The 27,927-nt window shown below is 49.5% G+C and overlaps 1 protein-coding gene across 1 annotated transcript in view; it reads right to left on the bottom strand.

The window, feature by feature from the left end:
• The window catches only part of BCL2L14 (BCL2 like 14), a 76,079-nt gene extending 56,013 nt beyond the window's left edge, over positions 1–20,066 (bottom strand). The window contains exon 1 of the mRNA XM_073544060.1: positions 20,003–20,066. Within this exon, the coding sequence (XP_073400161.1) occupies positions 20,003–20,051 (49 nt within the window). The 5' untranslated portion in view covers positions 20,052–20,066. The remainder of the gene's footprint in view (positions 1–20,002) is intronic.
• Between the last annotated feature and the right edge of the window lie 7,861 nt (positions 20,067–27,927).

Below are 27,927 nucleotides of genomic sequence, written 5' to 3'. Positions count from 1 at the left end.
CTATCTCTCAGAAAACTCTGTTCTCGACCCTCTCCAATCCGGTTTCCGCTCTTTACACTCTACTGAAACTGCCCTCACTAAAGTCTCTAATGATCTGCTAACAGCTAAATCTAATGGTCATTACTCCATGCTAATTCTCTTGGATCTCTCTGCAGCATTCGACACTGTGGATCATCAGCTCCTCCTCACTATGCTCCGTTCCATTGGCCTCAAGGACACCGTTCTCTCCTGGTTCTCCTCCTATCTCTCCGACCGCTCCTTTACTGTATCTTTTGCTGGTTCCTCCTCCTCTCACCTTCCCCTTACTGTTGGGGTTCCTCAAGGATCGGTTCTAGGCCCCCTCCTCTTCTCCTTGTACACTGCCCCTATTGGTCAAACAATCAGTAGATTTGGTTTCCAGTACCATCTCTATGCTGATGACACCCAATTATACGCTTCTTCTCCTGACATCACGCCAGCCTTTCTAGAAAACACCGGCGATTGTCTAAACGCTGTGTCTAACATCATGTCCTCACTATATCTGAAACTGAACCTGTCAAAGACTGAACTCCTTGTGTTTCCTCCCGCTACTAATGTACCTATACCCGACATTGCTATTTCTGTGTGTGGTTCCACTATTACTCCCCAGCAACAGGCCCGCTGTCTTGGGGTCATACTTGACTCCGAGCTTTCCTTCTCCCCCCACATCCGATCACTGGCTCGCTCTTGTCATCTGCACCTCAAAAACATTTCTAGAATTCGACCTTTTCTTACTTTTGACTCTGCAAAAACTCTTACTGTTTCTCTTATTCATTCTCGTCTCGACTATTGTAACTCTCTTCTAATCAGTCTCCCTCTTACCAAACTCTCCCCCCTCCAATCTGTCTTGAATGCTGCAGCCAGGATCATATTCCTCACCAATCGTTACACCGATGCCTCTACCTTGTGCCAGTCATTACACTGGCTACCCATCCACTCCAGAATTCAGTATAAACTTATTACCCTCACCCACAAAGCCCTCCATGGCTCAGCACCACCCTACATCTCCTCCCTTGTTTCAGTATACCACCCTACCCGCGCCCTCCGTTCTGCTGATGACCTGAGATTAGCATCCTCAATAGTCAGAACCTCCCACTCCCGTCTCCAAGACTTTACACGTGCCGCGCCAATTCTTTGGAATGCACTTCCCAGGTCAATACGATTAGTCCCCAATCCCCACAATTTTAAGAGTGTCCTGAAAACGCATTTATTCATACTGGCCTATCGCCTCAACACATTAACCTAACCTATCCCTGTGTGGCAGAGCCAAAAGTTTTACCATAACCAGGTTCCCCGCATCATGTTCCCACATGCTTTATGCCTCCATTAGCCCTCTGTGTCTGTACTGTTACACACTTAACATTATGGCTGGTCCATACAATCAGGGCAACTGTTACCACCCACCTTTCGTGTCTCCCTCTTTCCTCATAGACTGTAAGCTTGCGAGCAGGGCCCTCACTCCTCTTGGTATTTGTTATAATCTACTGTATGTGATTATTGTTATGCTGTAATGTCTATTGTCTGTACAAATCCCCTCTGAAATGTAAAGTGCTGCGGAATATGTCGGCGCTATAAAAATAAAATTTATTATTATTATTATCTGTGAGATGGAGGAAAGTTGATCAGTTCAGATTTGTCCACATTGAGCTTGAATTAGCAAGAGGAGAAGGAGGATATGGCTGATACACTCCGGGATTCTGGAGAGCAGAGAGGTGACGTCTGAGCCAGAGAGGTAGATCTGAGTGTCATTGGCATAAAGGTAGTAGTGGAATCCGTGGGACTTTATGAGTTTCCCCAGACCAAGTGTATAGATTGAGAAGAGTAGGGGTCCTAGAACAGAGCCTTGGGGGACTCCAACAGAGAGGGGGTGGGATGAGGAGTTAGTATGGGAGTGGGAGACGCTGAATGTGCGGTTGGAAAGGTATGAGGAGATTCAGGATAGGGCGAGGTCTTTGATGCCAAAGGAGGAGAGGATCTATAGTAGGAGGCAGTGGTCAACTGTGCCGAATGCAGAGGACAGGTCTAGAAGGAGGAGTATAGAGTATTGTCCGTTTGATTTGACTGTAAGTAGGTCGTTAGTAATTTTGGTCAGAGCTGTCTCAGTGGAATGATGAGGATGGAAGACAAATTGTAGATTGTCAAAGAGCAAGTTAGATGAGAGGTGGGAGGAAAGTTCAGCGTGGACGTGCTGCTCCAGGAGTAAGCGAATGGGAGCAGTGATATTGGCCGATAGCTGGACATAGCGGTTGGGTCGAGGGTTGGCTTTTTAAGGATAGGTGTGATTGTGGCATGTTTGAAAGCAGAAGAAAAGGTAACGGACGTTAGTGATAGGTTGAAGAGGTGAGTTAGGACGGGATAAGAGTGGTGGTGAGGTTGAGGAGGAGGTGGGATGGGATGGGGTCAAGTGCATAGGTTGAAACAGAAAAATAAATGAATAAAAAAATGAACAAAAAAAAAAAATGATCATTCATCATTTTTTAATTTAATTTTTTTTTGTTCTTTTTTTATTCATTTATTTTTCTGTTTGTTTTGTACCTTAAATATCATGGTTAATGCTTTTAAATTTTGCATAGGACTTGCTTATCTGTCATCTCATATACTATTGTGTTGTGATTGGTTACAATCTTCTATATAGAGATAAGCTGTATATGGACTAGTATGGCTTGGTTAAAGACCAACAAGGTCGAAACGCGTAGCCTCTGTCTGTTATGGCACCTGTGGAAAGCGCAGAAGCTATTTGTGCATTTTAATACTTTTTTTAATAAAGAAGAAAAGGATTTTATGCGCAGCTGGAACCAATTCTTCCTTTGCCTTACTCTTCTCTTATGTGTTTTTACATCAATTGAGGAATTTGCTCCTCAGACCTTCTGGGGTCATCACAACACAGAACCAGACCCCAATCACAGGACAATAAAACTTTCACACTCCTTATCTATGAACTGGTCCACTATTTGTTTCTCCCTCTCCCATAATGATAGTTCTGCTTCACGTCACTTGTCTTATCTATTGGGTTATTTCTGTGCTGTGTTGTGTATAAATATGTGACTCTTCAGATGTTGTATTAGTTTTTGCCTGATGAAGAGACCTGAGGAGTCTGGAAAGCTGCAATGTGTTACCATCTTTTCAGTTCACCATTAAAAGGCATCAACCACTGAGGACTCTCAATTCTGAATATTCTTCTATCTACTGGCTAACACGGAACAAAGATATACATCTTTGCTGTATTATAATTGTTCAGTAATTTAGAAAACTCTATTTGTCCTGGTCATCTGGTGCCACCTAGTGGTTATATATATGAAATACATGCTGGATTCAGTGAATGGATTTCTCATTTCTCGACCCTTGATGCTTATATAAGTATACACTATCTGTACAAAAGTATGTGTCCCCTCCACATCCACTTCCAGAGGGTTTTCTGATTGATAACATACTGATCGCTAGGGGTGTCGACTACTAGGACAGCAGGGAAGGGAGCGACGGACTAAGGGAAAATGGGGTTACTCTGGAGCAGGGTTCCCCAACTCCAGTCCTCAAGGCCCACCAATTGCATCACCTGTACAATACAAGGGAAATCCTGAAAACATGACCTGTTGGTGGGCCTTGAGGACTGGAGTCGGGGAACCCTGCTCCGGAGGATCCTAGAATCAGTGGAGTCGGCAGTCACTCTTCTTCTTTTCCTCTGTTTTTGATGTCTCCTCGGTGCCGACTTTGGTCTTTTAAGATCTGGGAACTTATTGTTGGGTAGAGATTAAACACTGAGGAAAAACTTGGTTCCTAACTGACCCAGATGGAAGATTGTCCAAAACCTGTAAAAAGACCCAGTAAAAATGATCAATCATCTGACAAATTACAGCAGCAAAAGGTGTCAGTATGAAAAAGTGCTTTAAAAAGTATTCACACCCTATGAACTTTTCAACGTGTTTGACGTTACAGCAACCAACTTAATCATATTTTATTGGATTTTCTGTTATGTGTAAAGGAAATGATACGGGGTGTACTAATTATCTCAAACATATAAATCTGGACATTGTGCATTAGTATTCAGCAACTGTAATCTGATACCCATAAAAAAAAATCCTGAGTGACCAATCGCCCCCAGAAGTCACATCATTAGGACATTGTGTTCTCCTGGGTGTGTTTTCTCCTCAGTATAACAACAGCTGTTCTGTGAAGGCCTCAGAGGTTTGTGTAAGAACATTTGTGATCAATCATCATGAAAACCAAGGAGCTCACCAGACAGGTCAGGGATAATGTTGTGGAGAAGAAGCCGAAAGCATAGTTAGGTTATAAAAAGTAGCCCAAGCTCTGAACCTATCACAGAGCACTGATCAATCCATCATCCAAACATAGAAGGATTACGGCACAACTGTAAACCTACCAAGACATGGCCATCCACCTAACCTGATATCCCAAGCAAGGAGAAAAATAAGTAGATAAGCAGCCAAGAGACCCATGGTCACATGTGGAGCTGCAGAGATCCACACCTAAGGTGGGAGCATCTGTCCACAGGTCAATTATTACTTGTAGAATCCACAAACCTGCCATATATGTGGGTCACCCTCCCAGGGCTGTGGGGGTACTCGGTACCGGGCCGGTGTCAGGGGGAAAGGTGTCACAGCAGCGGTGACCCGGTCCGTGGCCCTGGGCGCCCAAATCAATGGTGGTTTGTGATATAGTTTATGTGAACAGTTCGTGACGCCACCTGTGGTGTTTGGCAAGCAAGATGCTAAGCTAACTCTGCGTGCAGATCCTCTGGGGCTGATGGTGTGTTGCAGCAAAGATGGTATAGCTCCCCACAGGTGAAGCTGTAGTCCCAGGGCAGTGTAATGGCAATAGATGAGGATAGGCGCAGGCGGTGTGAGGAATGTTGGTACCCAGATGTAGCGGTGCTGACGGTGTTAGCGCACAAATGAATGGAAGACACCAGGGCTTGCAGTTCCAAAGCTTTACTCACAGTCCGTGGTACACACTGGTGCCTGCTTCCGTGCCGTGTCCTCCGGGGCAGAGACTCAATCAACCTCCCGGGCAAGTCAGGATTCTCCTCTCCAACACTCCGCCAACATGTACCTCTCCTGAACAACTCCTCTATTGCGCCTTAAGGTGTGAAGAGCTCCAGTACCGTGGTACTCTGGAGTTCCTCCTGTCAGATGTTCCTAACAACTCTACTTGTATGGCAGACAGCTGTAGCCTCTCTCGGGGACTCCCTTCTCCAGAGTCCTGGCTCTCTATTCAGTTGCTGTTGTGCCCCAAGTCTTAGATGGGAGTAGTGCATTTACAGCCAACTACTCCACCAGTGTCTGCTGCAGAACCATAAGCGTCCATACAACCTCTGGGACCGGGCCCCGGCCTTGCGCTGAGAACCTAGGCAGGGTTCCTCTTCCAAACACGACTCTTCTCTGTTCTCTCTACTCCTCTTTCCTATGGAAGCTTAGGTTGCAGTTCTACGTCTTTCTCCTTCTGTTCCTTTCCCGTGCCAGCTGGCTCAGATCACTGAGGCAGCTGCAGCACTCCTTCCTCCATCCCTTCTTCCAGGGATCCCCACTCCTCCCGAGTGGCTTCCTTCCTCGCTGACCTTCTGTCAGACTGAAATTCCAGTCTGAACTGTAATTCTAAACCTTCCAAACCTTTTATATGTATCTCAACTCCACCCACCTCCCAGCACATCCAGTGTTCCATGCAGGGAACCACCAAGGCACTCCTAATGTCTATGAGGAGAGAGAGTCCTCAATGTGGTTGTGCAGAACTACCCTGTTGTGTGGGGTACGAGTGTTGGACTGTTGGAAGGAGCTCCCAACTTACCTAGTTTGTGGGGCACTGCACCTTAGGAGAAGGTGCAGTACCTCTGTGGTGACTGAGCCTCAGGGGCGCCACATATGCAAGAAGAGGCCATTTTTTAAAGCCATAAGAAGTCTCATGTAGGGGACACAGCGAGCATGCGGAATAAGGGGCTCTGGTCAGATGAGACTAAAGTAGAACTTTATGCTATGAGTTGTTAGGGTTTGCGGATCGCACTAAATATAAAATATGATAAAGTGCGATCGCAACCCGGAGTCCACCGTGCAGAGATGGAAACTGCTGCTCGGTAATGGCGGACGCCAACTGAACACCGGCGGAGTAACCGCTGACCCGGTGTGCACAGGAGCGAACTCTGTTACAGCACAGAGCCGCAGAGACGCCGACGTGTTATGAATGGGTCACCGAGGAGGATAAAGCAAAACAAGCTAAGTCACAGAAAACCAGAGAGGTTGGTAACTATGCAGATTGCAGATCCCTGATCCTACCACACAACTAGCAGCAGCCGTGGAGCGTACCTACGATGTTCCTAGACGCCTCGTCACGGCCGGAGGACTAAATAAACCTAAAGCAAGAAAAGGGGAAAACTAACTGCCCCAGAGCAGACCCCAAAGGAAAGACAGCCCCCCACACATGTATTGACGGTGAAGCAAGATGAAGGCACAAACACAGGCAGGAAAATAGGCTGAGCAAACGATGGGGCCCAAACTAACTAGAAAGGAAAGGAAAGGAAGGACACTGTCTGCAACCTGCAAAAAACCCTACAAAAATAATGTCCAACACTTCTGATAGCAAAATTAACCCTGAAGTCACTAGACTTCTCCCACTATATCAGCACTCTGAAATGTTCTGAGACAGAGCAAAAAGAGGCCAAACTAGTAAGGGACAAAAAGCAAATTGGCAAATACAGAAAAATAAGAGTGGAAATTCAGCACAGCCCCCAGCCGGGGCTGGCTGACCACATAAGAAACTGAATAGACCAACAAAATCAAGTGTGAACATTAGCAGAAAAACTTAGCTTTAGATGACTGGAACAGAGCTGAAAACAAGAGCTGACAAGCCAGAAGGAATGACCAGCAACAGAATAGAGCGTCGGCTGTCTTAAATCCAATCTGAGACTCCAGAGGTCCAATCGTCATCCTCATTCTCAGGTGGCAGATCTCCACCGATCAAATCAGCCTCATTACCTCCTGTTACCACCAGAGGGAGTCTGGAAGGAGAACTCACAACTGGTGAACCAGAGAATGAACTCACAACACCGAAGCCTGTGACCTCACAGGCTACGGCTTAGGGAACCACTACTGCGGTGCCAGGGATTAACCCTAGAGAAACGCTGTGCCCTGTTAGCAATCACAGGGTGCAGCCAACAGGGGTGTTACCGCACTGCGTGTGTACAGCACCGCCATGGCGGATGCCAGTAACCAGCTTGAGCTTAGCGCTGGAAAGCGCAGTAACTGCGCACAGCAGCGCTAAGACGGACACTGCGGCGTATGTGGTACAGAGGTGTCTTGTGCAGAGGACACTCTCTGGCTGAGCGTGTGTAGGGAGGACCCCCGTAGAGTGTCTGGGCCAGAACCAAGGGGACCGCCATCTGGGTTCCTCGAGAAACGGTACCCAGGGGACAGCGGAGGAGAGAGAGCTACTGAAAGTGACAGGACAGCAAGGGGTGGGGCAAGTATAAAGGGGGCAGGGAGCGCGCTGGGAAGTCAGTTGGTAGTACGCCAGACACAGAGAAAGAGATTGTGGGGGTGTGACAAAGCCAGAGTGACTGACAGCGACCAGTTGAGAGATCAGCAGCAGAGAGGAGGTCTTCAGAGAGGAGGTACCGAGCTTACCGGCAAGAGACTATCGCCCCTCTCCTAATTGGGCCCGCGACCCGCCCACGGTTGTCCTCAGCCACTGCCGCTGCACTCCAGCCCGTTGCGCCTGCCCGGTGCCTCCCGCGGCCGCTGACGCGCCCCTTCAGCCTGTGGTTGCGGCCTGCCCGCTGCCGCCCTGCCTCCGTCCTTGGTTGCGGCGTGTTCATCACCGCCCACAGCTTCCATTACCCCACTGCAGTTGGCAGTTGGGGCCTGCTCCTCGCCTACGGAGAGACTCTTTGCACAGGCCGAGTCCGTGCGCGTGGCCTACCAACCGCCACTCTTCTAGACTGCGTCACTACCCCGCTTGGGGGGAATGGAGTTCCCGTGGACTCGCTAACGAACGGGACCCTGCTGTGGCTACAGTGGGTTACCGCAACAAAAGACTTCCTTAGGGCCTGTTGTGCCCCAACTTCTCACTCGCTGGTGAACGGGACCCTGCTGTGGCTACAGGGGGTTACCGCAACTAAAGACTTCCTTAGGGCCTGTTGTGCCCCAACTTCTGGGTGCTGAGACGCCTGAAGACTACTGCAGTTTTACGACACCTGTGCCCAGCGGCTGCGACACCAAAGCAGCCACATCAGCGACACCAAACCAGGGGAAGAGTCTTGAGGAGATCATTTGCATATTCCCAGTGCCTTCTGGGATAAGTGAAGAGTCTCCGCGAGCTCAACGATCACTGGGTTTTGGTTTTGAATTTTGGCTCATCTTTCATCGTTTTTAAGAAACCTCAATATGGAAGAGTCCAGGAGCCATTTGGTGAGCTGCATTTCTTGCTACATGTTCACAGACTTACCAGTGGAAAAGCCAAACTTCACATGCCACAAATGCAACCCTGCTCCGGTGGATCCTAGAATCAGTGGAGTCGGCAGTCACTCTTGTTCTTTTCCTCTGTTTTTGATGTCTCCTCGGTGCCGACTTTGGTCTTTTAAGATCTGAGAACTTATTGATGGGTAGAGATTAAACACTGAGGAAAAACTTGGTTCCTAACTGACCCAGATCATTAAGGAAGGTGAAGAGTTCTTGGACAGAGCAGAATTATCTCTTCATGTTACAGAAAGAGAAATTCGAAGTGCACTTGAAGAAACAGAGGAATGGAGACATGTGACCCAGAGAAGCAGGAGGATCAGGAGGCGGTCAGCACCCATACCGCTCAGGAACCAGTACCAGGCTCTCACGCAGGAAAACGATGAAGAAATACATCAGGATAAGACTTTGCCCACAAACAGCAGCCTTGTACGCCTTCAGAGTCCTCCTGGATGGAGAAAGAAAAATGTTGTGAAGAAGAAACGGAGAGTGGTGGTCATGGGGGATTCCCTGCTGAGAGGAACAGAGGCCGCTATCTGCAGACCGGATATAACTTCAAGAGAAATGTGCTGTCTTCCAGGTGCAAAAATTAAGGATGTGTCTGACAGGATATCAGGACTCTTCAGACCTACAGATGACTACCCATTCCTGCTACTACATGTGGGGACAAATGACACCGCAAGAAACGACCTGGAAACCATCTGCAGAGACTTTGAAGACTTAGGCAAGAAAGTGAAAGACCTGGGAGCGCAGGTGGTCTTCTCTTCCATCCTCCCAGTGGATGGCCATGGAACAAGGAGGTGGAATAAGATTCTGCAGGTGAACAACTGGCTACGTCGATGGTGCCGTCAGCAACGATTTGGATTTCTGGATCACGGAGTGAATTACCTTTACGATGGACTACTTGCTAGAGATGGGGTGCACCTTACGAAGACTGGAAAACATGTATTTGGAAGTCGCCTTGCTACACTTGTAAGGAGAGCTTTACACTAGAACAACATGGGAAGGGAAGCAAAAGACCAGAAAAAGCCATACACCTGACAAATGCTATTGAGAACTCTGCTATTAGAAGTGGAAAGGAAGAACAAAGACAAAAGAATCTAAATAATAAAAATATTGGAGAAAGAGAAACCAATCACAAACTAAAATGTTTCTATACTAATGCACAAAGCATGGGCAACAAACAAGGAGAATTGGAACTACTAACACAGGAAAAGAAATATGATGTCATTGGAATCACTGAAACTTGGTGGGACGATACACATGATTGGAATACAAGACTAGAAGGATACAACTTATTTGCAAGAAACAGACTTGATAAACGAGGAGGAGGTGTCGCATTGTATGTTAGAAACGCGTATATCTGCACAGAGATCCAAGCTTCAGAGACTGGGAGTTCTGTGGAAACTGTTTGGGTAAGAATACAAGGACAGAACAATGGAAAGGACACCATTGTAGGCATTTACTACAGGGCGCCTGTGCAAGCTGAAGATATGGATGAACTCTTTATGCATCAAATGGCCAAGTTCTCCAAAAAATATGACATAGTTGTCATGGGAGATTTCAACTATCCAGACATTTGTTGGGAATCTCTCTCAGGCAAAACTAACAGGTCAAGGAAATTCTTATCCTCTCTTGCTGACAACTTTATCTTCCAAAAGGTAGGGGAGAAAACCAGGGGAACTGCTACCTTGGATCTAATCCTTATAAATAGGGAGGAAATGGTTGAGGAGGTAAAAGTGGCTGGGACCCTAGGAGGTAGCGACCATGCTATTTTAGAATTTTGGATAACTAGAGGAGGAAGACCTGTGAAGACTCAGGTGTCAAGGTTAGATTTCAGAAAGGCAGATTTTAAGGGACTCAGAAAGAGAATTGGAGGGATCCAATAGCTGGATATCCTTAAAGACAAAAATGTCCAGGAAGGATGGGAAATCTTGAAAAATTAAATTCTCAAAGCACAGTTGTTAACAATTCCGAAAAGAGGGAAGAATAGGAAGCATTTAAGGAAACCAGGATGGATGAACACAGAACTTAAGCACATGCTAAAAAGGAAGAAAAAAATGTTTATAAAATGGAAAGAGGGAGGCATATCTAAAGAAGAATATAATGCTGTCTGCAGAACCTGCAGGGCACAAATCAGATTATCTAAAGCTGACAATGAATTGAGGCTTGCAAGAGATGTCAAAAGCAATAATAAAGAATTTTGGGGATATGTCAAAAGTAAAAGAAAAGTCAAAGATGCTATAGGATTTTTACAGGATGAAAATGATGAAATGGTAAGACAGGATGTTGAGAAGGCCGAACTTTTAAATTCCTATTTTGCATCTGTTCTCTCTCAGAAAGGAAATGTAACATCAACTGTTCTTCACTGTCCTATTAAGGGAATAGAAGAATCCAGGATATCTATAAACAGAAAGATAGTGAGGTAACACTTAGCTAACCTAAATGAATTCAAGTCTCCAGGCCCAGATGAATTACACCCCAGAGCACTGAAGGAGATGGCAGAAGAAATTTTTGAACCCCTCTCCATAATCTTTGAAAATTCTTGGAGAACAGGAGAAGTCCTAGAAGACTGGAGAAGAGCAAATGTTGTTCCTATCTTCAAAAAGGGGAAGAAGGTGGACCCAGGCAACTATAGGCCGGTGAGTCTGACTTCTATACCAGGAAAGATCTTTGAACAAATTATTAAACAACATGTATGTCAATACCTGGATAAGAATGAAGTGATTAAGCAGAGTCAGCATGGGTTTGTAACTAATAAGTCATGTCAGACTAACTTAATTTTCTTCTATGACGGAATCACTGATTGGGTGGATCAAGTAAATGCTGTAGATATAGTATATCTTGACTTCAGCAAAGCATTTGACAAAGTATCTCATACAATCCTTATTGAAAAAATGACTAAGTATGGAATGGACAAGGCAACTGTTAGGTGGATTCATAACTGGCTTAGTGATCGGACCCAAAGAGTGGTCGTAAATGGCTGCACATCCAGTTGGAAGAATGTCTCAAGTGGGGTACCACAGGGCTCTGTCCTGGGCCCTGTATTGTTCAACATCTTTATCAACGATTTAGATGAAGGAATTGAGGGTAAACTGATTAAATTTGCTGATGACACAAAGCTAGGAGGGATAGCTAATACTAGAGAAGAGAGAGAGAGGATTCAAAAAGATGTAAATAAACTGGAGAAGTGGGCAGCAACTAACAGAATGGTTTTTCACAGGGAAAAATGCAAAGTACTACATCTGGGCAATAAAAATGTAAAAAGCATATACAGAATGGGAGGAATAGGGCTAAGCAACAGCACATGTGAAAAAGACTTGGGTATACTAATAGATCACAGACTGAATATGAGTCAACAGTGTGATGCAGCAGCAAAAAAGGCAAATGCAATTCTAGGATGTATTAACAGAAGCATACAGTCTAGATCACGTGAAGTCATTATTTCCCTCTACTCCTCTTTGGTCAGACCTCATCTGGAATATTGTGTCCAGTTTTGGGCACCACATTTTAAAAAAGACATCAACAAACTGGAGCAAGTTCAGAAAAGAGCAACCAGAATGGTGACCGGTCTGCAAACCCTGTCTTATGAGGAAAGGTTGCAGGATTTGGGATTGTTTAGTTTGCAAAAGAGAAGACTGAGAGGAGACTTAATAGCTGTCTACAAATATCTAAAGGGCTGTCACAGTGTAGAAGGATCAACTTTATTCTCATTTGCACAAGGAAAGACTAGAAGCAATGGGATGAAACTGAATGGGAGGAGACACAGATTAGATTTTAGAAAAAACTTTTTGACAGTTAGAGTGATCAATGAGTGGAACAAGCTGCCACGAGAAGTGGTGAGTTCTCCTTCAATGGAAGTCTTCAAACAGAGGCTGGACAGACATCTGACTGGGATGATTTAGCGAATCCTGCTTTGAGCAGGGGGTTGGACCAGATGGCCCAGGAGGTCCCTTCCAACTCTACGATTCTATCAGCCACTCCAGCGACACCGAGGACGTCAGGAAGGATAAGTTGACTTTGGGAAATAAGGACCCGTGGTTGGCCGTTTCGTGGCCCCATAATATCTGGCCTTGCCGGGTTAGTCGCATTCTCGTTAAAAGAAATGTGTTGTTATTGTTGTTGAGTCCCTGCGAGGACAATTAGTGTTACTCCTTTTTGGTTGTTCAGTATAGCCCCAGTGGCTCCAGTTCATAAACGATACTTTCCAAAACAACACTCAGTCTCGTGTCTCGTCACTGCATCCTGTGAACCTGCTGTTACCTACATTTGGTGTAGTCGGCAGGATGCAGTCTCCGAGCGCGGTCAATGGTGCCCCAGACCAGGGCAGGGCTGTGATCTCTACAGATAATGAGGGCCCCCGTTCCAACATTTCATTGGGGGCTTGTCACGTCGCCGTCAGACTCGGGGCCTGCTGTCCCGGCCTCGGCCACTAGGAGGCGCCGGACTGTCACATCGCCGTCAGACTCGGGGCCTGCTGTCCCGACCTCGGCCACAAGGAGGCCCCGGACTGTCACGTCGCCGTCTGACTCGGGGCCTGCTGTTCCTGCCTCGGCCACTGGGAGGCGCCGTGGTTCACCCCGAGTGATGGCGGCGGCAGAGAAGGGGCTCCTGTGCAGGCATCTGGTGGACGCAGGCTCCGCTCCTCTGTCAGTCATGAAGGGGTTGGTGCATCACCATCTGGCCTGGTCCTGGGGGCGGTCCTGATGACATAATCAGTCCGGGAACCTGTGAGGGATGACCTGATCCCTCAAATACCTTGGGACTGGTCTTGCAAGCCGCCGGATATATTCTTGGTTCCCCTGTGTGCTACGGTGTGATTTGCTATTGTTTGACTCTGACCTCAGCCTGGATTTCGGACCCCTCTACTGCCTGACAATTTTGTACCTCTACTACTCTCCTGGTTTGTGACCTTGGCCTGGATATTCGATTCTGCTACTGCCTGCCGTTTTTGTACCTTTGCCACTCTCCCGTTTTGTGACTTTGGCCTGGACTGTCTCCTCTGCCACTGCCTGCCGATTCGGTACCTCCGCTGCTCTCCTGATTTCTGCCTACGTTTTTGGTTCCCTGCCTTTTTCCCTTGGCGACCGTTCTGCTCTGGTCCACTGCTCCTCGAGACAGCAACCCCTGGACCTTGCTACAATTCCAGATCCCTGTATAGGGGTTAATGGTCTCGGGGTTTCTCTGGGTGCTGTCCCTATTGCAGCCCAGATTCGCGGACGGACGTCACAGGGCTATGCTGAACAACCTGCCTAGGTTTTCCGGCTCCAATACTATGTTATGGAGCTGGACAGAGCGGATGCGGGGACTCTTTCGGATGCACCCAATGACTCCTGACCTGGAAGCCGAAGTAGCTCTCATGGCATTAGACGGGGAGGTTCGGAGGTCAGTGATGTTGAGGCCCCCGGGACACCGCAACACCTTTGATAAAGTTTTGCAGATAGTAGAACAGACCCATGGGGACCCAACTAATGTGGGAGAATTAAGGACCAGGTTGTTCAGTCGAATGCAGGGAGAGGGGGAGACTATCACCCAGTATATGAAGACTGCGGAGACCCGTGTGCCGTAAACGGTGCCTTCCCCCATCCCACCAATCCCGAATTGACAACGCAAAAACAGGCCTAGATGGGTTGAAACAGGTCGGTCACAGTTTATTAATTTGATAAGCGGGGAGGGGCAATTACATCTCGCAACGTGCTCACCGCCGGGGGCCCAGTCCGCGACGGACAGGCGGGCAGCCAATGAGCGGCTACAAACCTTTGCCCCTCCCTCAAATTCGCCATGGAGGATCAGGTGTACTACCTACACGTGACTCCGACCCCCACCCATCAGCATCAGGGCCTGTTCGATTCCGTCCAGCAGACCTGACAAAAATATGTCGAGCCCGATGTCCGCGAGGTGAATGCCATCGGACCTTAGTAACCCTGAGTTGTCGCCTTCCAGTTGGTGGTGGCGAACTACGATGCCATATTTTCCCTTTACGAATCTTGCCACTCTCAGGTTGACCTTTCTTCTTGAACATTCTAAGGCTTTTGGGTCCTTGGCTCCGTGCCAGACAGCTCGTGGCACTATCTCCGACCATACCAATGTCATATCCGGTAGCAGATAGAAAAACGCTCGGTCAGCCGTCATCGTTGAACTGAGCTCGACAAATCTCCGTTTACCCAGGTCGTTCCCGCCGGCGTGCAGGACTAGTATCACTGGCGCTTTAGCCCTCTTAGCAATGCCGACTACTTCTGGGAAGATCTTTTGCCATTGCAGCCCTCTTATCCCTCTCCAGTTGATCTCTACGTTCCGGAAGCTTAAATTCACGCCGCCCGGCCGATGTTCGGCCCTTTTCTTAGCCCAGTGGATGTACGAGTGTCCGACCACCCAAACTACTGTTTTTTGGACGCCTGAAAGAGACATGATATGTTAATTGAGCAAGTCGGGCCTTATGTATCTGGCGAAGCATGCGGATTTCCATCGACCCAATCGCTGCACTTCGGCCTGTGGAATCCCGGCCTTAGCTGCTTCGGTAGCGGCCCCTATTCGGAAGGAATGTGTGCCGTATTCCGACGCGTCGACGCCAACTGCCTCAAGAGACCGATTGAAAATCGTGTGGAACTGGTATTTAGTGAGGGGGGACTCGTCTGTATGTGACAAAAAGAATCTACTTGCGTGTCTTACTGCCGTGTAACGTCTGACTATGCCAAGTGGGCATACGGAACCAACCTCCAACTTAACGAGGACCCACGTCCCTCTACCGGCGGGGTCGCATTTGTATTTGCGCACCCTAATGCGCAGTGCGTCGCTGCATACGACGAGGTCTTCGTTGATTAGGCCGCCTTCTGACGAAGTTTTAGACCGCGGCATGAGCTCTCTAATACGAAGCGCTCCGAAAAAGGCGATGGCGAACGTGGTTGATAATAGGAATGACCCGTATTGGGACTTGCACACCGATGGGGAAATTGCGATTATATCATGGAAAAGAAATGGGGCGGTGACACTCCTGACTAGGTTGGAGTCTCTTCCAGCCTTTAACGGGTTGTCTGATGGAAAAATATTTTGTCACGTCCGCCCACTCCATTAGCTGGAAGAAAAAGGCGCCGCTGCGCAGACGTTCCTGATGTGCCTCTTTGTCTGAGCAGATTCAAGAGGTCGACCAGTACCTCGCATCTTGCCCGATCGCACTTATCGACCGGTCTTCTGTTAATTAAAGAGCGCCACTCGTGCCACGCCTTACCGTAACCCTGCCAGGTGGCTGGAGTAACCGATGCGCAGATCAATGGCATCATTGATTGGCTACTGTGTCCAAAAAGAGTGCTGGACACTGGACGCCCAATGGTTGCGCGTTGGGTAGGAGAGCTTTGAAGGCCTGCCAATTGGAAAATAACAAAGAGTTAACAAGGTTATCATCGACCCGGCGCCGACGTTACGGTGGCGCGACACCAGACGTTGTGTTTTAACCATAGTAATGCTAGGCGGCGCAGGAGAGCGAGTAAAGGTGGGGATGCAGAAGACATGCTGTTTAAGCTCTTTGCTCTGCCGGGGTGTTTGGTTAAGAATCTGATATTTCTGTTCTCTAGTTGTGCGCCCCAGAGCTCGACTGCTGCAACTATTGCGAAGACTTCTAGCAGGGCTGGGTCGCGGCCCCAGCCGGCTGTGATCCATAGTGCAGTTCAGCTGCCTTTGCACCACTGGTCTTGGTAGATTGCCACAAAACCGTCTCTGAGAGTTCCTCCTGCTGCTAGTCCTAAGTCTTTGCTTAGCATTTCTCGAGCCATGACGCAGGTATGTCCGTTGTAGGAATTTAGGAATGTTTTCCAGACTAGCAAGTCTTCCATCGGTGTACAAATGAGCCTGATTCTATGGCCTGGCTGGGAGATGCCTTCCGTTGCCAGCGATAAACGGCGTGAAAAGCCTCTGCCCGCCAGCATTACACGGCAAGCGAAATTGAGTAATCCTAGCAGGGACTGCATCTGATGGAGGGTGACTTTTTTAACGACGTAGAAATCTTCTACCGTTTGCCGAGTTCTTTGCAATTTGTCCTCTGGCAATCTAAAAACCATTGCGTAGGTATCTATTTCGATGCCGAGGAAAGGCAGCACATTGCACGGGCCGACTGTTTTTTCAGTAGAGAGCGGTACGCCGAAATGACTGGTTAGGAACTTAAATTTTTGGAGGAGGAAGGAGCAAAGTTTGGAGTCTTTTGGTCCGACGAACAGGAAATCGTGGAATTGCTGCCGGTTTCGTAACGTACTACCCAGTCCAGGAAGGTACTGAAAAGCTCGAAATAGTGACAGGAGATGGAGAAGCCCATCGGTAGGCACCTGTCAAAGTGAAAGAGCTGGTCCACCTTACAACCTAAAAGGTGGAAGCACTCGGGGTGAATGGGTAGTAGGCGGAATGCTGACTCTATGTCCGATTTTGCCAGCAGGGCACCCGGCCCAGCTGATCGCACGAGTTCGACTGCCCTGTCAAATGAAGCATAGGTTACGGATGATTCTTCCGGGAGTATTGCGCCGTTAACCGAGTTGCCTTTGGGGTATGAGAGGTGATGTATTAACCGATATTTTCCCTGTTCTTTTTTGGAGACGATGCCTAGGGGTGAGATTCTGAAATTTTTGAATGGCAGCGATGTAAATGGGCCCGTCATCCTGCCTAGTTCTACTTCCTTCTCGATTTTTTGCCGTAAAATCTCGGGGAATTCGCGAGCGGATTTCAGGTTATTCGCCGATGTTGGAGCGCGACTAAAATTAAAAGGGATAAAGAAACCAAATTTGAAACCGTGATCAAGGTGCTGCGCTGCCTCTCTATCGGGGTACAGGCTTAGCCAGGGGGCCATTGCGGTTACGTTCACCGGGGTTATGCCTTGTAGGTGCTTGGCGTGTACATCTTGCTGCAGGGTGTCCGCCTCCGCAGGCGGAGCAGTCGTGCTTATATTTACAGGCCCCGTGGAAGCGGCAGTACCCCTCGTTGTACAGCAAGCAGGCCCCTGGTCTCTGTACGACCACTGAGTTTTGGCCTGCGGTGGCTGGGTAATTAGTGGCCGACGACGCAAAGGGGGGCTGTTTTTGGGATAGCATAAGTCTTAGCCAAACGTCCATCGCTTTTACGCCCCAGCCGAGGTTTGGTTGCATGGCCAGCCGCCTGCGGAATTCTTCGTCGTACCGCTTCCAAGTTGAACCGCCGTGAGACTTATATGAATTATATACTAGATCCTGGTAGATGAATAGCTCGGAACAGCGTTCCGGGTGTTTCTGACCCATAATGCAGCCTAGGACTGCGAAGGCCTGGAGCCAGTTGTTCATTGTTTGGGCTACTTTTGGTCTGTTTCTTTCGTACCCTGACCTCCTCTCCTTATCTACGGACTGTTGGTCTGCCAATAATAGCGACCATATATCCACGTAATCGTTATTCCATATTTTCTGTTTTATCTCTAGATCTACGTGTGTACCTAGGGGGCTAATACCGCAGAAAAAAGCGTCTTTGTGAAGGCTAGCTGATTGGGTTGTCCTTGCGTCGGTTGATCCGGCAGGGCGAGTCAGCTGGTGGACTAGCGCCCTGATGGTGGAAGTTAATTCGCCTTCTCCTGCGATGTGTATGGCGTGGTGCTCACTGAGTTCGGAACACTTACCGCTGTCTAACGCAAGCCGAGTGTCTACCGGTGGTAGAGGGACTCCGACTCCCGTCGTCGCGGCAACTTGTTGTGTGCAGGAAGCCCAGGGAGGTGGAGATGGGGTTCCCTGGCAGGTAGCCACTGACGCAGCCCCTGGTTGTAGGCAGCCGTATGTCTGGGCTCCCGTTGCAGCGGATTGTTGATGTTGGCCGGTGGCCCGGGGAGATGAGGGTGGGTATCCCCTGCCGGCAGCTGAGGATGGGGCACATGACAGCAGGGGCTCGTCGTGTGCCTGAGCGGCTACTGCGGATGGTGTCGCTCCGGCCCCGGCGATGCGTCCTCTGGACGACCGCCATCTTCTACGGTACTGCCTATCGTGGCTCCCGGAACTGTCGGAGCAGCCTGAGGTGGACGGTGAACGCCACCTGGCGGACCGGGACCTGTGGTGGTACCTATGTATGCTGCGTCTGCATCGCCGGGGGGAATATTGGGAGTTAGAGGGGCGGCGAACGTGGTTTTGGGAGTCTTCGGAGGAGGATGGGGACGGTCTGCGGCGTATATGCCTGCGACTGTCGTGGTTAGGGAATGTGTTGATGGCGGTTCTTTCGGTGCTAAGGGGGGGGCGTTGCGCTGGTCGTGGTACGCGACTGGGGGTGTGGGGGCGTGATGGCGCTGAAGCGGGGGGCGGGACGTGTGGGGTGTGACAGAGGGGGCTTGGGAGGGCGTAGGACTGTAACCGATTTGAGACTGAGTGTCTGGGGGAGTTGGCGGGGCACCGTTTATTATTGGGGTGTTCCTGTTGCGTGTGACCGTGTGCGTGCTTGATACGTACTGCATCGGTTGCGGGGCGCGACGGTCTGTCACCCTGGACCAGTCGTGGTGCTCCGCAACCGCGTTGGCGGATGTGCGGCTTGACCCTGCGGCCCCCGATGCGGACGTTGTAGCCACGTTCGCGGGGGGGCGTTACAGGGTGAGTCGTGGGTGTCTAGTGGCCTGTGCTGGGGTGGGGGCTGGGTGAGCGGGACCTGATGCCTAGGGGAGTTGGCTGAGGGGGTCGTGAGCCACGACCTGGGCTGCGCCACGCCGGGTGGGATGAGTGGGTTGCCGCCGGCGCGCTGTGCCAACCAGGGTGGATGCTCGGGCCTGGAGGAGTGGGGCATAAGATGGTGGGCCGGGGAAAAGGGGCCTGATGGCGCGGCCTGTGTGTATGGGCGTGGAGGTGCGTCGTGCTTCCCTGGCCCACGCTGCACTCTGGACAGCAGCGCGGGCCTGCGGGCCGGTAGTGGGCGGGGTTTCCCAGGCTCACACTTCGCTCTGGGTGACGGGGCGGGCCTGTGCAGCGGAAGTGGGCGGGGCCTCCGCTGCACGTGCGAGCCGGGGACTGGAAGTGACCGGAGCCCGCGCGGCGGTGGAGGAGGGAGCCGGGCGCGCCCGGGCCTGGCGACTGGCTACTGCGCGGCCGGCAGCGGCGCACGGCGGCGACCCCGCCGCTCCCCCCGGTGCGATGCGTGGGGCGGCAGAAGGAGAGCGGCGACTTGGAAGCGCCGGCTCCCCGCTGACACGCAGGCGCTCGGGAGGGCGGGAGGAGCGCGCCGAGCGTCTACCCTGTGGAAACGCTGCACCGCCGGCGATAGGGGCGCCGGAGGCCGAGATCGTGGGCCCCGGCGCGGCGGGGGAAGATGAACCGCCCGCCGTCTCGGCGCTGGACGGAGGCAAGTACTCGGCCGAGGGGGGGAGGACTGGCAGTTCCGTGGAGGGGGCAGAGGAAGATCTGGAGGAACTCCCCGTGTGACCCGAAAACAGGATGGGAGAGGATGGAGCACCAGGGACGATGGGGAGGCCTGAGGGTGGGCTAGGGGGTCGCGAGAGGGCACAGGAGGGTAAGCATCCAGGCCAGATAGGAGGTCTATAACCCATTGCTCACCTTCCTGTGCTGCTCTCTGCCGCAGGGCCGCGATCATGGTTTCAGACATGGTTGTCGGGAAGTCTGGGACGACAGCTACACCAACTGCTTCCAAGGGGGTCAGCCGGCGAGAATGAGGAAGATACAGACCCCGGCGACTGGGTTTAACCCTTGTGGGTGTAGCCGGATGCCCCTTCCTCTTCCTTCCTGTTGGTCAGCTGGGCGTCCCACATAAACATCACCTGGGGGAGTAGTGGGAGGAGGGAATTGGCACTACACGGTGTTTTCTCCCAACTTTGCCATAGGGGCTCCGCAGTCCGAGGCCCATTCCCTATGCAGTACCGTGCCTGCCATGTCCTCCAAGAATTGCATACGGCTATTGAAAGAAAGGATGGAGTAGGGGTAGGACCTATTGACATTACCCTACGTGACCTACTGGTGACTGGACTGCGAGACCCGTTAATAAAACAGGCATTACGGGAGCAGATCAGAATGAATCCCCATATAGACTATTCAGAGGTGGGAAGTCAAGCACGCGCTCGAGAGCAGGGGATGGCGGTCCCCGTGGGGAAGGTCCGGAGTGTGGAGGCTTCCGTGAACGCAGTCGAGGAGCCTCAATGGGTGGAAGAGATGAAACAAGAGTTGAGGAACATCAAGGGCGAGTTGGCTGAAGTGAAGAGAAGGACCGAGTCCGGGACTGGACGGCCTAGTTTTAATCCCGGCCCCAGGGGGTCCCGCTCCCCGCGGGGCGGGCGGTCTGCGCAGGCCCAGTGTTATGAGTGCGGAGAACCAGGCCACTTCGCCCGAGAGTGTCCGCGGCGTGGGAAATACCCACCCCGGCGGCCGTTAAACTAGAGGGCTCCGGGCTGGGGGGATGCCACTCGGAGCCAAATACCACAACTAGGGGTGGTGGAAGTCCCAATGATTTGGTCGCAAGATGTCCAGTGGTTTGGGCAGAAGTGGAGGGCCGGGCCGTCCGGTGCCTGGTGGACACGGGGTCACAAGTAACCACGATGCCCGCAACATATTTTCAACAAAATTTCCCTGAGGCAGCGAGACCCCAGTGGGGGCCCATGATCAGATTAGTAGCTGCCAATCAACTACCGGTTGCCAGGGTGGTGTGGGTACAGGTGACGTTGTGCGGTAAATCCCTTGGTCGCAGAGGGATGGTACTGACTCAAGGAGAAACTGATAAGCAGCATCCAGTCATCCTAGGCATGAACATACTACGGGAGTTCGGCAACCTGCTCCTCGATGATCCTACGCGTAAGATCCTGAAGCAGTGGGGTTCTCGCACGACCCAGGGACAGATATTCCAGCAGTTGGTGCGAGAAGCGCGGGTACATCAGGACTGCCAGGAAGGCGAGGCTCTGGGCAAAGTCATTGCAACAGCGGCTCCCCTGCTTGTGCTGCCTCCCGGGCAGACTGTGATGGCCCTGCCAATTCGAGCCTCGATACCCTTGGAGGGCGTGGAGATGCAGGTGGAGCCATGCTACTCGGAGCGCTTGCCTCCTGGCATACTGGTGGCCCGTTCCCTGACTACAGTGCAAAAAAGGGACCGTCCTGGTGCGCTGCGTCAACCTCGAAGACTGAGACATCGTCCTGAAAGCGCCGACCGAACTGGCCAAGCTAGTAAGGCCTTTAGAAGAAGTGCTGCCGGCTCCTGCAGTTCAATTGGGAGTACAATCCGAGAATCCTTGGGAAGTAACGATTCGAACTCTACAGGCCACCGAAGTCTTGGCTCAGGAGAAGGGTCGAAACATCCTGGAACAGATGCGGGCCGAGCTCTCTGGGTTAACTCCAGCCCAGCTCTAACAGATAAAAACATTGCTTGTCAGTACCATGAGGTATTTGCTAGTCTTGAGGAAGATTTTGGGTGTACCACTGCCATCACTCATGAAATCCCCACGGCAGGGGCGGCCCCCATCCGAAAACGATACAGACAGATTCCTCCACAACTCTATCAAGAGGTGAAAACTTTGTTGGCCCAAATGTTGCGAAAGGGGGTGATACGGGAAAGCCAAAGCCCCTGGGTGGCCCCCATTGTGTTGGTCCATAAAAAAGATGGTACATTATGATTCTGTGTGGATTATCGAAAGCTGAATGCTTGCACTATTAAAGACTCATACCCACTGCCCTGCATAGATGAATCCTTGTCTGCCTTGGGAAAGGTGACGTATTTTTCGACTCTAGACCTGGCCAGTGGGTACTGGCAAGTGCCCATGTCAGAAGAAGATAGGGCCAAGACGGCGTTCATACTGCCCATGGGACTATTTGAGTTCAATCGAATGCCGTTTGGACTGGCCAACGCCCCGGGAACCTTTCAGCGGTTGATGGAGCGGTGTCTGGGAGATCTCAATTTTGAGGCCACGTTGATCTACCTGGACGATATCATCGTCTATGCTGCCACATTTGAGGACCACTTGAAGCGGTTGGGACAGGTGCTCGGCCGGTTGCAAAAGTACAGGTTGAAGGTAAAACCCCAGAAATGCCACCTATTTCGCTCCCAGATTGAGTATCTGGGCCATGTCGTCTCGGCAAAGGGTGTGAGGCCATCTCGGGAAAAGGTTGCTGTTATTCAGGGATGGCCTACCCCCGAGATGATGAAAGACGTGCGGGCATTCCTGGGGTTGGCCGGATACTACAGTCGTTTCGTAAAGAATTTTTCATGTCGAGCTCGAGCCCTGCACAACCTGCTGAAGGGGGCTCCCGCTGGGGCAAGTGGATGGAAAATCCAGTGGCAACAACCTCAGGAAGAGGCCTTCCGAGACCTCAAGGCTGCGCTTTCGGATGCTCCGGTGTTGGCCTATGCGGATTTCTCGCAACCGTTTATCCTACACACTGACGGGAGTCTTCACGGGCTGGGGGCTGTGTTGTCACAAATTCAAGACGGCCGGGAGAGAGTGATTGCCTATGGAAGCCGCTCACTCCATGACTCCGAGCGCAACCCTGATAATTACAGCTCCTTTAACCCCTTCACTGCCAAGGGTGGTTTGCACGTTAACTCCCGGGCCAATTTTTACAATTCTGACCACTGTCCCTTTATGAGGTAATAACTCTGAAACGCTTCTATGGATCCCGGTGATTCTGACATTGTTTTCTCGTGACATATTGTAATTCATGTTAGTGGTAAAATTTCATTCAAATAACTTGCGTTTATTTGTGAAAAAAAAGGAAATTTGGCGAAAATTTCGCAATTTACCAACTTTAAATTTTTATGTCTTTAAATCACAGAGATACGGCATACAAAAAACTTAAGTAACATTTCCCACATGTTTACTTTACATCAGCACAATTTTGGAACCAAAATTTTTTTTTGTTAGGAAGTTATAATGGTTAAAAGTTGACCAGCGATTTCTAATTTTTGCAACACCATTTTATTTTTACGGACCACATCACATTTGAAGCCACTTTGAGGGGTCTATATGATAGAAAATGCCCAAAAGTGACACCATTCTAAAAACTGCACCCCTTAAGGTGCTCAAAACCACATTCAAGAAGTTTATTAACCCTTCAGGTGCTTCACAGGAATTTTTTGAATATTTTAAAAAATGAACATTTAACTTTTTTTCACAAAAAAAATGCTTCAGGTTCAATTTTTTTTATTTTACCAAGGGTAACAGGAGAAATTGGACTGCAAAAGTTATTGTGCAATTTGTCCTGAGTACGCTGATACCTGATTTGTGGGGGGGAACCACTGTTTCGGCGCATGGCAGATCTCAGAAGGGAAGAAGCGCCGTTTGACTTTTTCAATGCAAAATTGGCTGGAATTCAGATCAGACGCCATGTTGTGTTTGGAGAGTCCCTGATGTACCTAAACAGTGGAACCCCCCCCCAAGTGACCCCATTTTGGAAACTAGACCCCCCAAGAAACTTATCTAGATATGTGGTGAGACCCTTGAACCCACAAGGGCTTCACAGAAGTTTATAACGTACAGCGGTACAATTAAAAAATTATATTTTTTACACAAAAATGATCTTTTCACCCCCAATTTTTATTTTCCCAAGGGTAACAGGACCCTATAAGTTATTGTGCAATTTGTCCTGAGTACACTGATACCCCACATGTGGGGGTAAACCACTATTTGGGCGCATGGCAGAGCTCGGAAGGGAAGCAGCGCCATTTGACTTTTTGGCTGGAATTCAGATTGGACGCCATGTCACGTTTGGAAAACCCCTGATGTACCAAAACAGTGGAAACCCCCCACAAGTGACCCCATTTTGGAAACTAGACCCCCCAAGGAACTTATCAAGATATGTGATGAGAACTTTGAACCCCCAAGGCCTTCACAGAAGTTTAAAACGTACAGCAGTACAATTAAAAAATCATTTTTTCCACAAAAATGATCTTTTCACCCCCAATTTTTATTTTTCCAAGGGTAACAGGACCCTAAAAGTTATTGTGCAATTTGTCCTGAGTACACTGATACCCCACATGTGGGGGTAAACCACTATTTGGGCGCATGGCAGAGCTCGGAAGGGAAGCAGCGCCATTTGACGTTTTTGGCTAGAATTGAGATCGGACACCATGTCACGATTGGAAAGCCCCTGATGTACCAAAACAGTGGAAACCCCCCACAAATGACACCATTTTGGAAACTAGACCCCCTAAGGAACTTATCTAGATGTGTGGTGAGCACTTTGAGCCCCCAAGGGCTTCACAGAAGTTTATAATGCCAGGGCATGAAAATAAATCGTATTTTTTCCACAAACATGATCATTTAGTCCCCAATTTTTTTATTTTCCCAAGGGTAACAGGAGAAATTGGACCCCAAAAGTTGTTGTCCAATTTGTCCTGAGTACCCTGATACCTCATATGAGGGAGAAAACTACTGTATGGGCACACGTCGGGGCTCGTAAGGGAAGTAGTGACGTTTTAGAATGCAGACTTTGATGGAATGGTCTGCGGGTGTCATGTTGCCTTTGGAGAGCCCCTGATGTACCTAAACAGTGAAACCCCCAATTCTAACTCCAACCCTAACACCAACACACCACTAACCCTAATCTCAGCCCTAACCCTAGCTCTAACCCTAATGGGAAAATGGAAATAAATACATTTTCTTTTAGTTTTATTATTTTTCCCTAACTAAGGGGGTGATAACGGGGGGTTTGATTTACTATTTATGGCGGGTTTTCTGTTTGGCAGCTGTCGCACGCTAAAAGACGCTTTTTATTGTAAAAAGTTTTTGCATCACCACATATTGAGAGCTATAATTTTTCCGTATTTTGACCAACCGAGCCATGTGAGGTCTTATTCTTTGCGGGACGAGTTGACGTTTTTATTGGTACCATTTTCGGGCACGTGACATTTTTTGATCGCTTTTTATTCCGATTTTTGGGACGCAGAATGAACAAAACCAGCTTTTCATGAATTTCTTTTTGGGGAGTGCGTTTACACTGTTCCGCGTGCGGTAAAATTGATAAAGCAGTTTTATTCTTCGGGTCAGTACGGTTACAGCGATACCTCATTTATGTCGTTTTTTATGTTTTGGCGCTTTTATGCAATGAAAACAATTTTATATAAAAAATAATTATTTTTGCATCGCTTTATTCTGCGAGCTATAACTTTTTTAATTTTTTCGCTGATGATGATGTGTGGTGGCTCGTTTTTTGCGGGACAAGATGACGTTTTCAGCGGTACCATGGATATTTATATGCGTCTTTTTGATCGCCCGTTATTGTACTGTTTGTTCGGCGGTATGATAAATCATTATTTTTTTGCTTTGTTTTTATTTTAATTTTTTAAGGGGTTCGCTAAAGGGGTTAACTAATGGGACAGTTTTATAGGGAGGGTCGCTACGGACGCGGCGATACCAAATATGTGCACTTTTATTGTGTTTTTTTTTATTTCCAAAAAATGAATTTATTAGGGAATATTTTTTTTTAATTTATTTAGCGATTTTTAAAAAATTATTTTTACATTTATTTTTTTTTAACTTTATTACATTGTCCCAGGTGGGACATCACTGTCCTGTGACAGATCGCTGATCTGTCACATCATAGATCGCTGTGACAGATCAGCAATCTGTCACAGGCACTACACAGGCTTCCTCCTTGCCTGCGCTTTGCAGGCATGAGGAAGCCAGCTCCCTGCAGGCCTCCCTGCCGATGCTTCCCTTTAACCCCCGGTATATCGTGATCGTGTTTGATCGCGGTGTGCCAGGGGTTAACGTGTCGGGGGCGGTCCGTGACCACCCCTGACACATTGTGCCGGGTGTCAGCTGTGATAATCAGCTGACACCCGGCCGCGATCAGCGGCCCTCACCACGTGGGCGCCGCTGATCGCTATGACGTAATATTCCGTCCATGGGTATTAGGTCCCAGGTCACATGGACGGAATATTGCGTCCATCGTAGGAAAGGGGATAAGCTTGAGCTCCTCGCAGTGGTGTGGGCCATGACGGAGTGGTTCGCAGAGTACCTGGCGGGCTCCGAGGTAGTGGTGCAGACCGACAACAACCCGCTGGCCCATTTGGAAAACGCCAAATTGGGGGCTCTGGAACAACGATGGGTGGCCCGGATGGCGAAGTTCAACTATAAAATCATCTACAAAAGAGGGGCCGAGAATGTCCATGTTGACGCCCTCTCCAGGATTCGACATACAACCCCAGGAAAGAATCGAGACGACGAATTAGAAGGAGAAGAAATACCGTACGCCCTCACTGCTGCTGTGCTCACAGCTGCCACCCAAAAAGTATCTTCCCCAGAGACCCCAAGGGGCATACTGGAACAATCTCGGGATAAGTGGATACAACAGCAACAAGAAGATGAAGAAGTTGGACTTCTCCGGACGTGGGTTGCCGCTGGCCAACTACCCACTCATTCCCAAAGACAAACTTTGACTCAAGACATGTCACTGATGTTGCGACAATGGGAGAGGTTGGTTATCCGAAAGGGACTATTGTACTGTAAAATAACATCACAAACAACCTTCATGACGTTTTGGCAGGTGGTTACGCCTGGAGCCCAACTCTACGAACTGTCTCGAGAGGCCCACGAAAAAGGGGCTAATTTTGGAGCTAAAAGACCTTGCAATGGTTGCAACAGATAGTTTACCACCCATGCTTGCCGACTGTTGTGGACGAAATTTGCCGGACCTGTCGCCTATGTGAATTAGCCAAACCGCCCGCTCAGCAAGCCTCAGTACAGACAATCGTGACCTCAGCGCCCCTTGAGCTCCTGACGGTAGATTACCTGACCATTGGTCCCGCATTCCAGGGGTATGAACACTGCCTCGTCATGGTGGATCATTTCCCTAAGTTCGCTGTGGTCACCCCCACTCGTGACCAGACCGCGTAGTCGGCCGCCTCCGCAATTTGCAGAAACTGCATACAAGTATAAGGTTGCCCCCAACGAATACATTCCGATCAGGGAGCATGTTTTTTGGGAAAAGTTATGGAAGAACTACACCATCTCTATGGGATTGACAAATCCCGCACCACACCATACCACCCGCAAGGAAACTGGGCCTGTGAACGATTTAATCGGACATTAATCCAAATGTTGCGTACTCTGCAGAGTGACATGAAGGCCCGTTGGCCCGAATATGTTCCTGAATTAGTATGTGTCTATAACAACCGAGTACATCGAGTTACCAGCTACACCCCCTACTCTCTGTTGTTCAGACGAGAGGGTAAAGGAATCACGGAGGTGGAGTTGGACCCTGAAGAGCCTCAGCCCTGGACCGGAGTATCATCCTGGGTCCAAAATCATCGTCACCAGCTGCAAACTCTTCATCGAATTGTACATACTAAACTCCGAGATTTGGAATACCCGGGAAAGAATACAACTCCACCTCCCGACCTCCAAAGCGGGGACCGTGTACTTGTACTAGTTCAGCGCCCCCAGAACAAACTGGAACCGCGCTGGGAAAAGAGTCCCTATCGGGTCCTACGCCGTATTAATCCTGAAGGACCTGTGTACGAAATATGACCTGAGAAAGATGAA

Source organism: Dendrobates tinctorius, unplaced genomic scaffold, assembly GCF_039654945.1.
Source record: "Dendrobates tinctorius isolate UK_male_01 unplaced genomic scaffold, ASM3965494v1 ptg000136l, whole genome shotgun sequence".
Taxonomy (NCBI): domain Eukaryota; kingdom Metazoa; phylum Chordata; class Amphibia; order Anura; family Dendrobatidae; genus Dendrobates; species Dendrobates tinctorius.
This window is presented reverse-complemented; position numbering and strand designations above follow the sequence as displayed.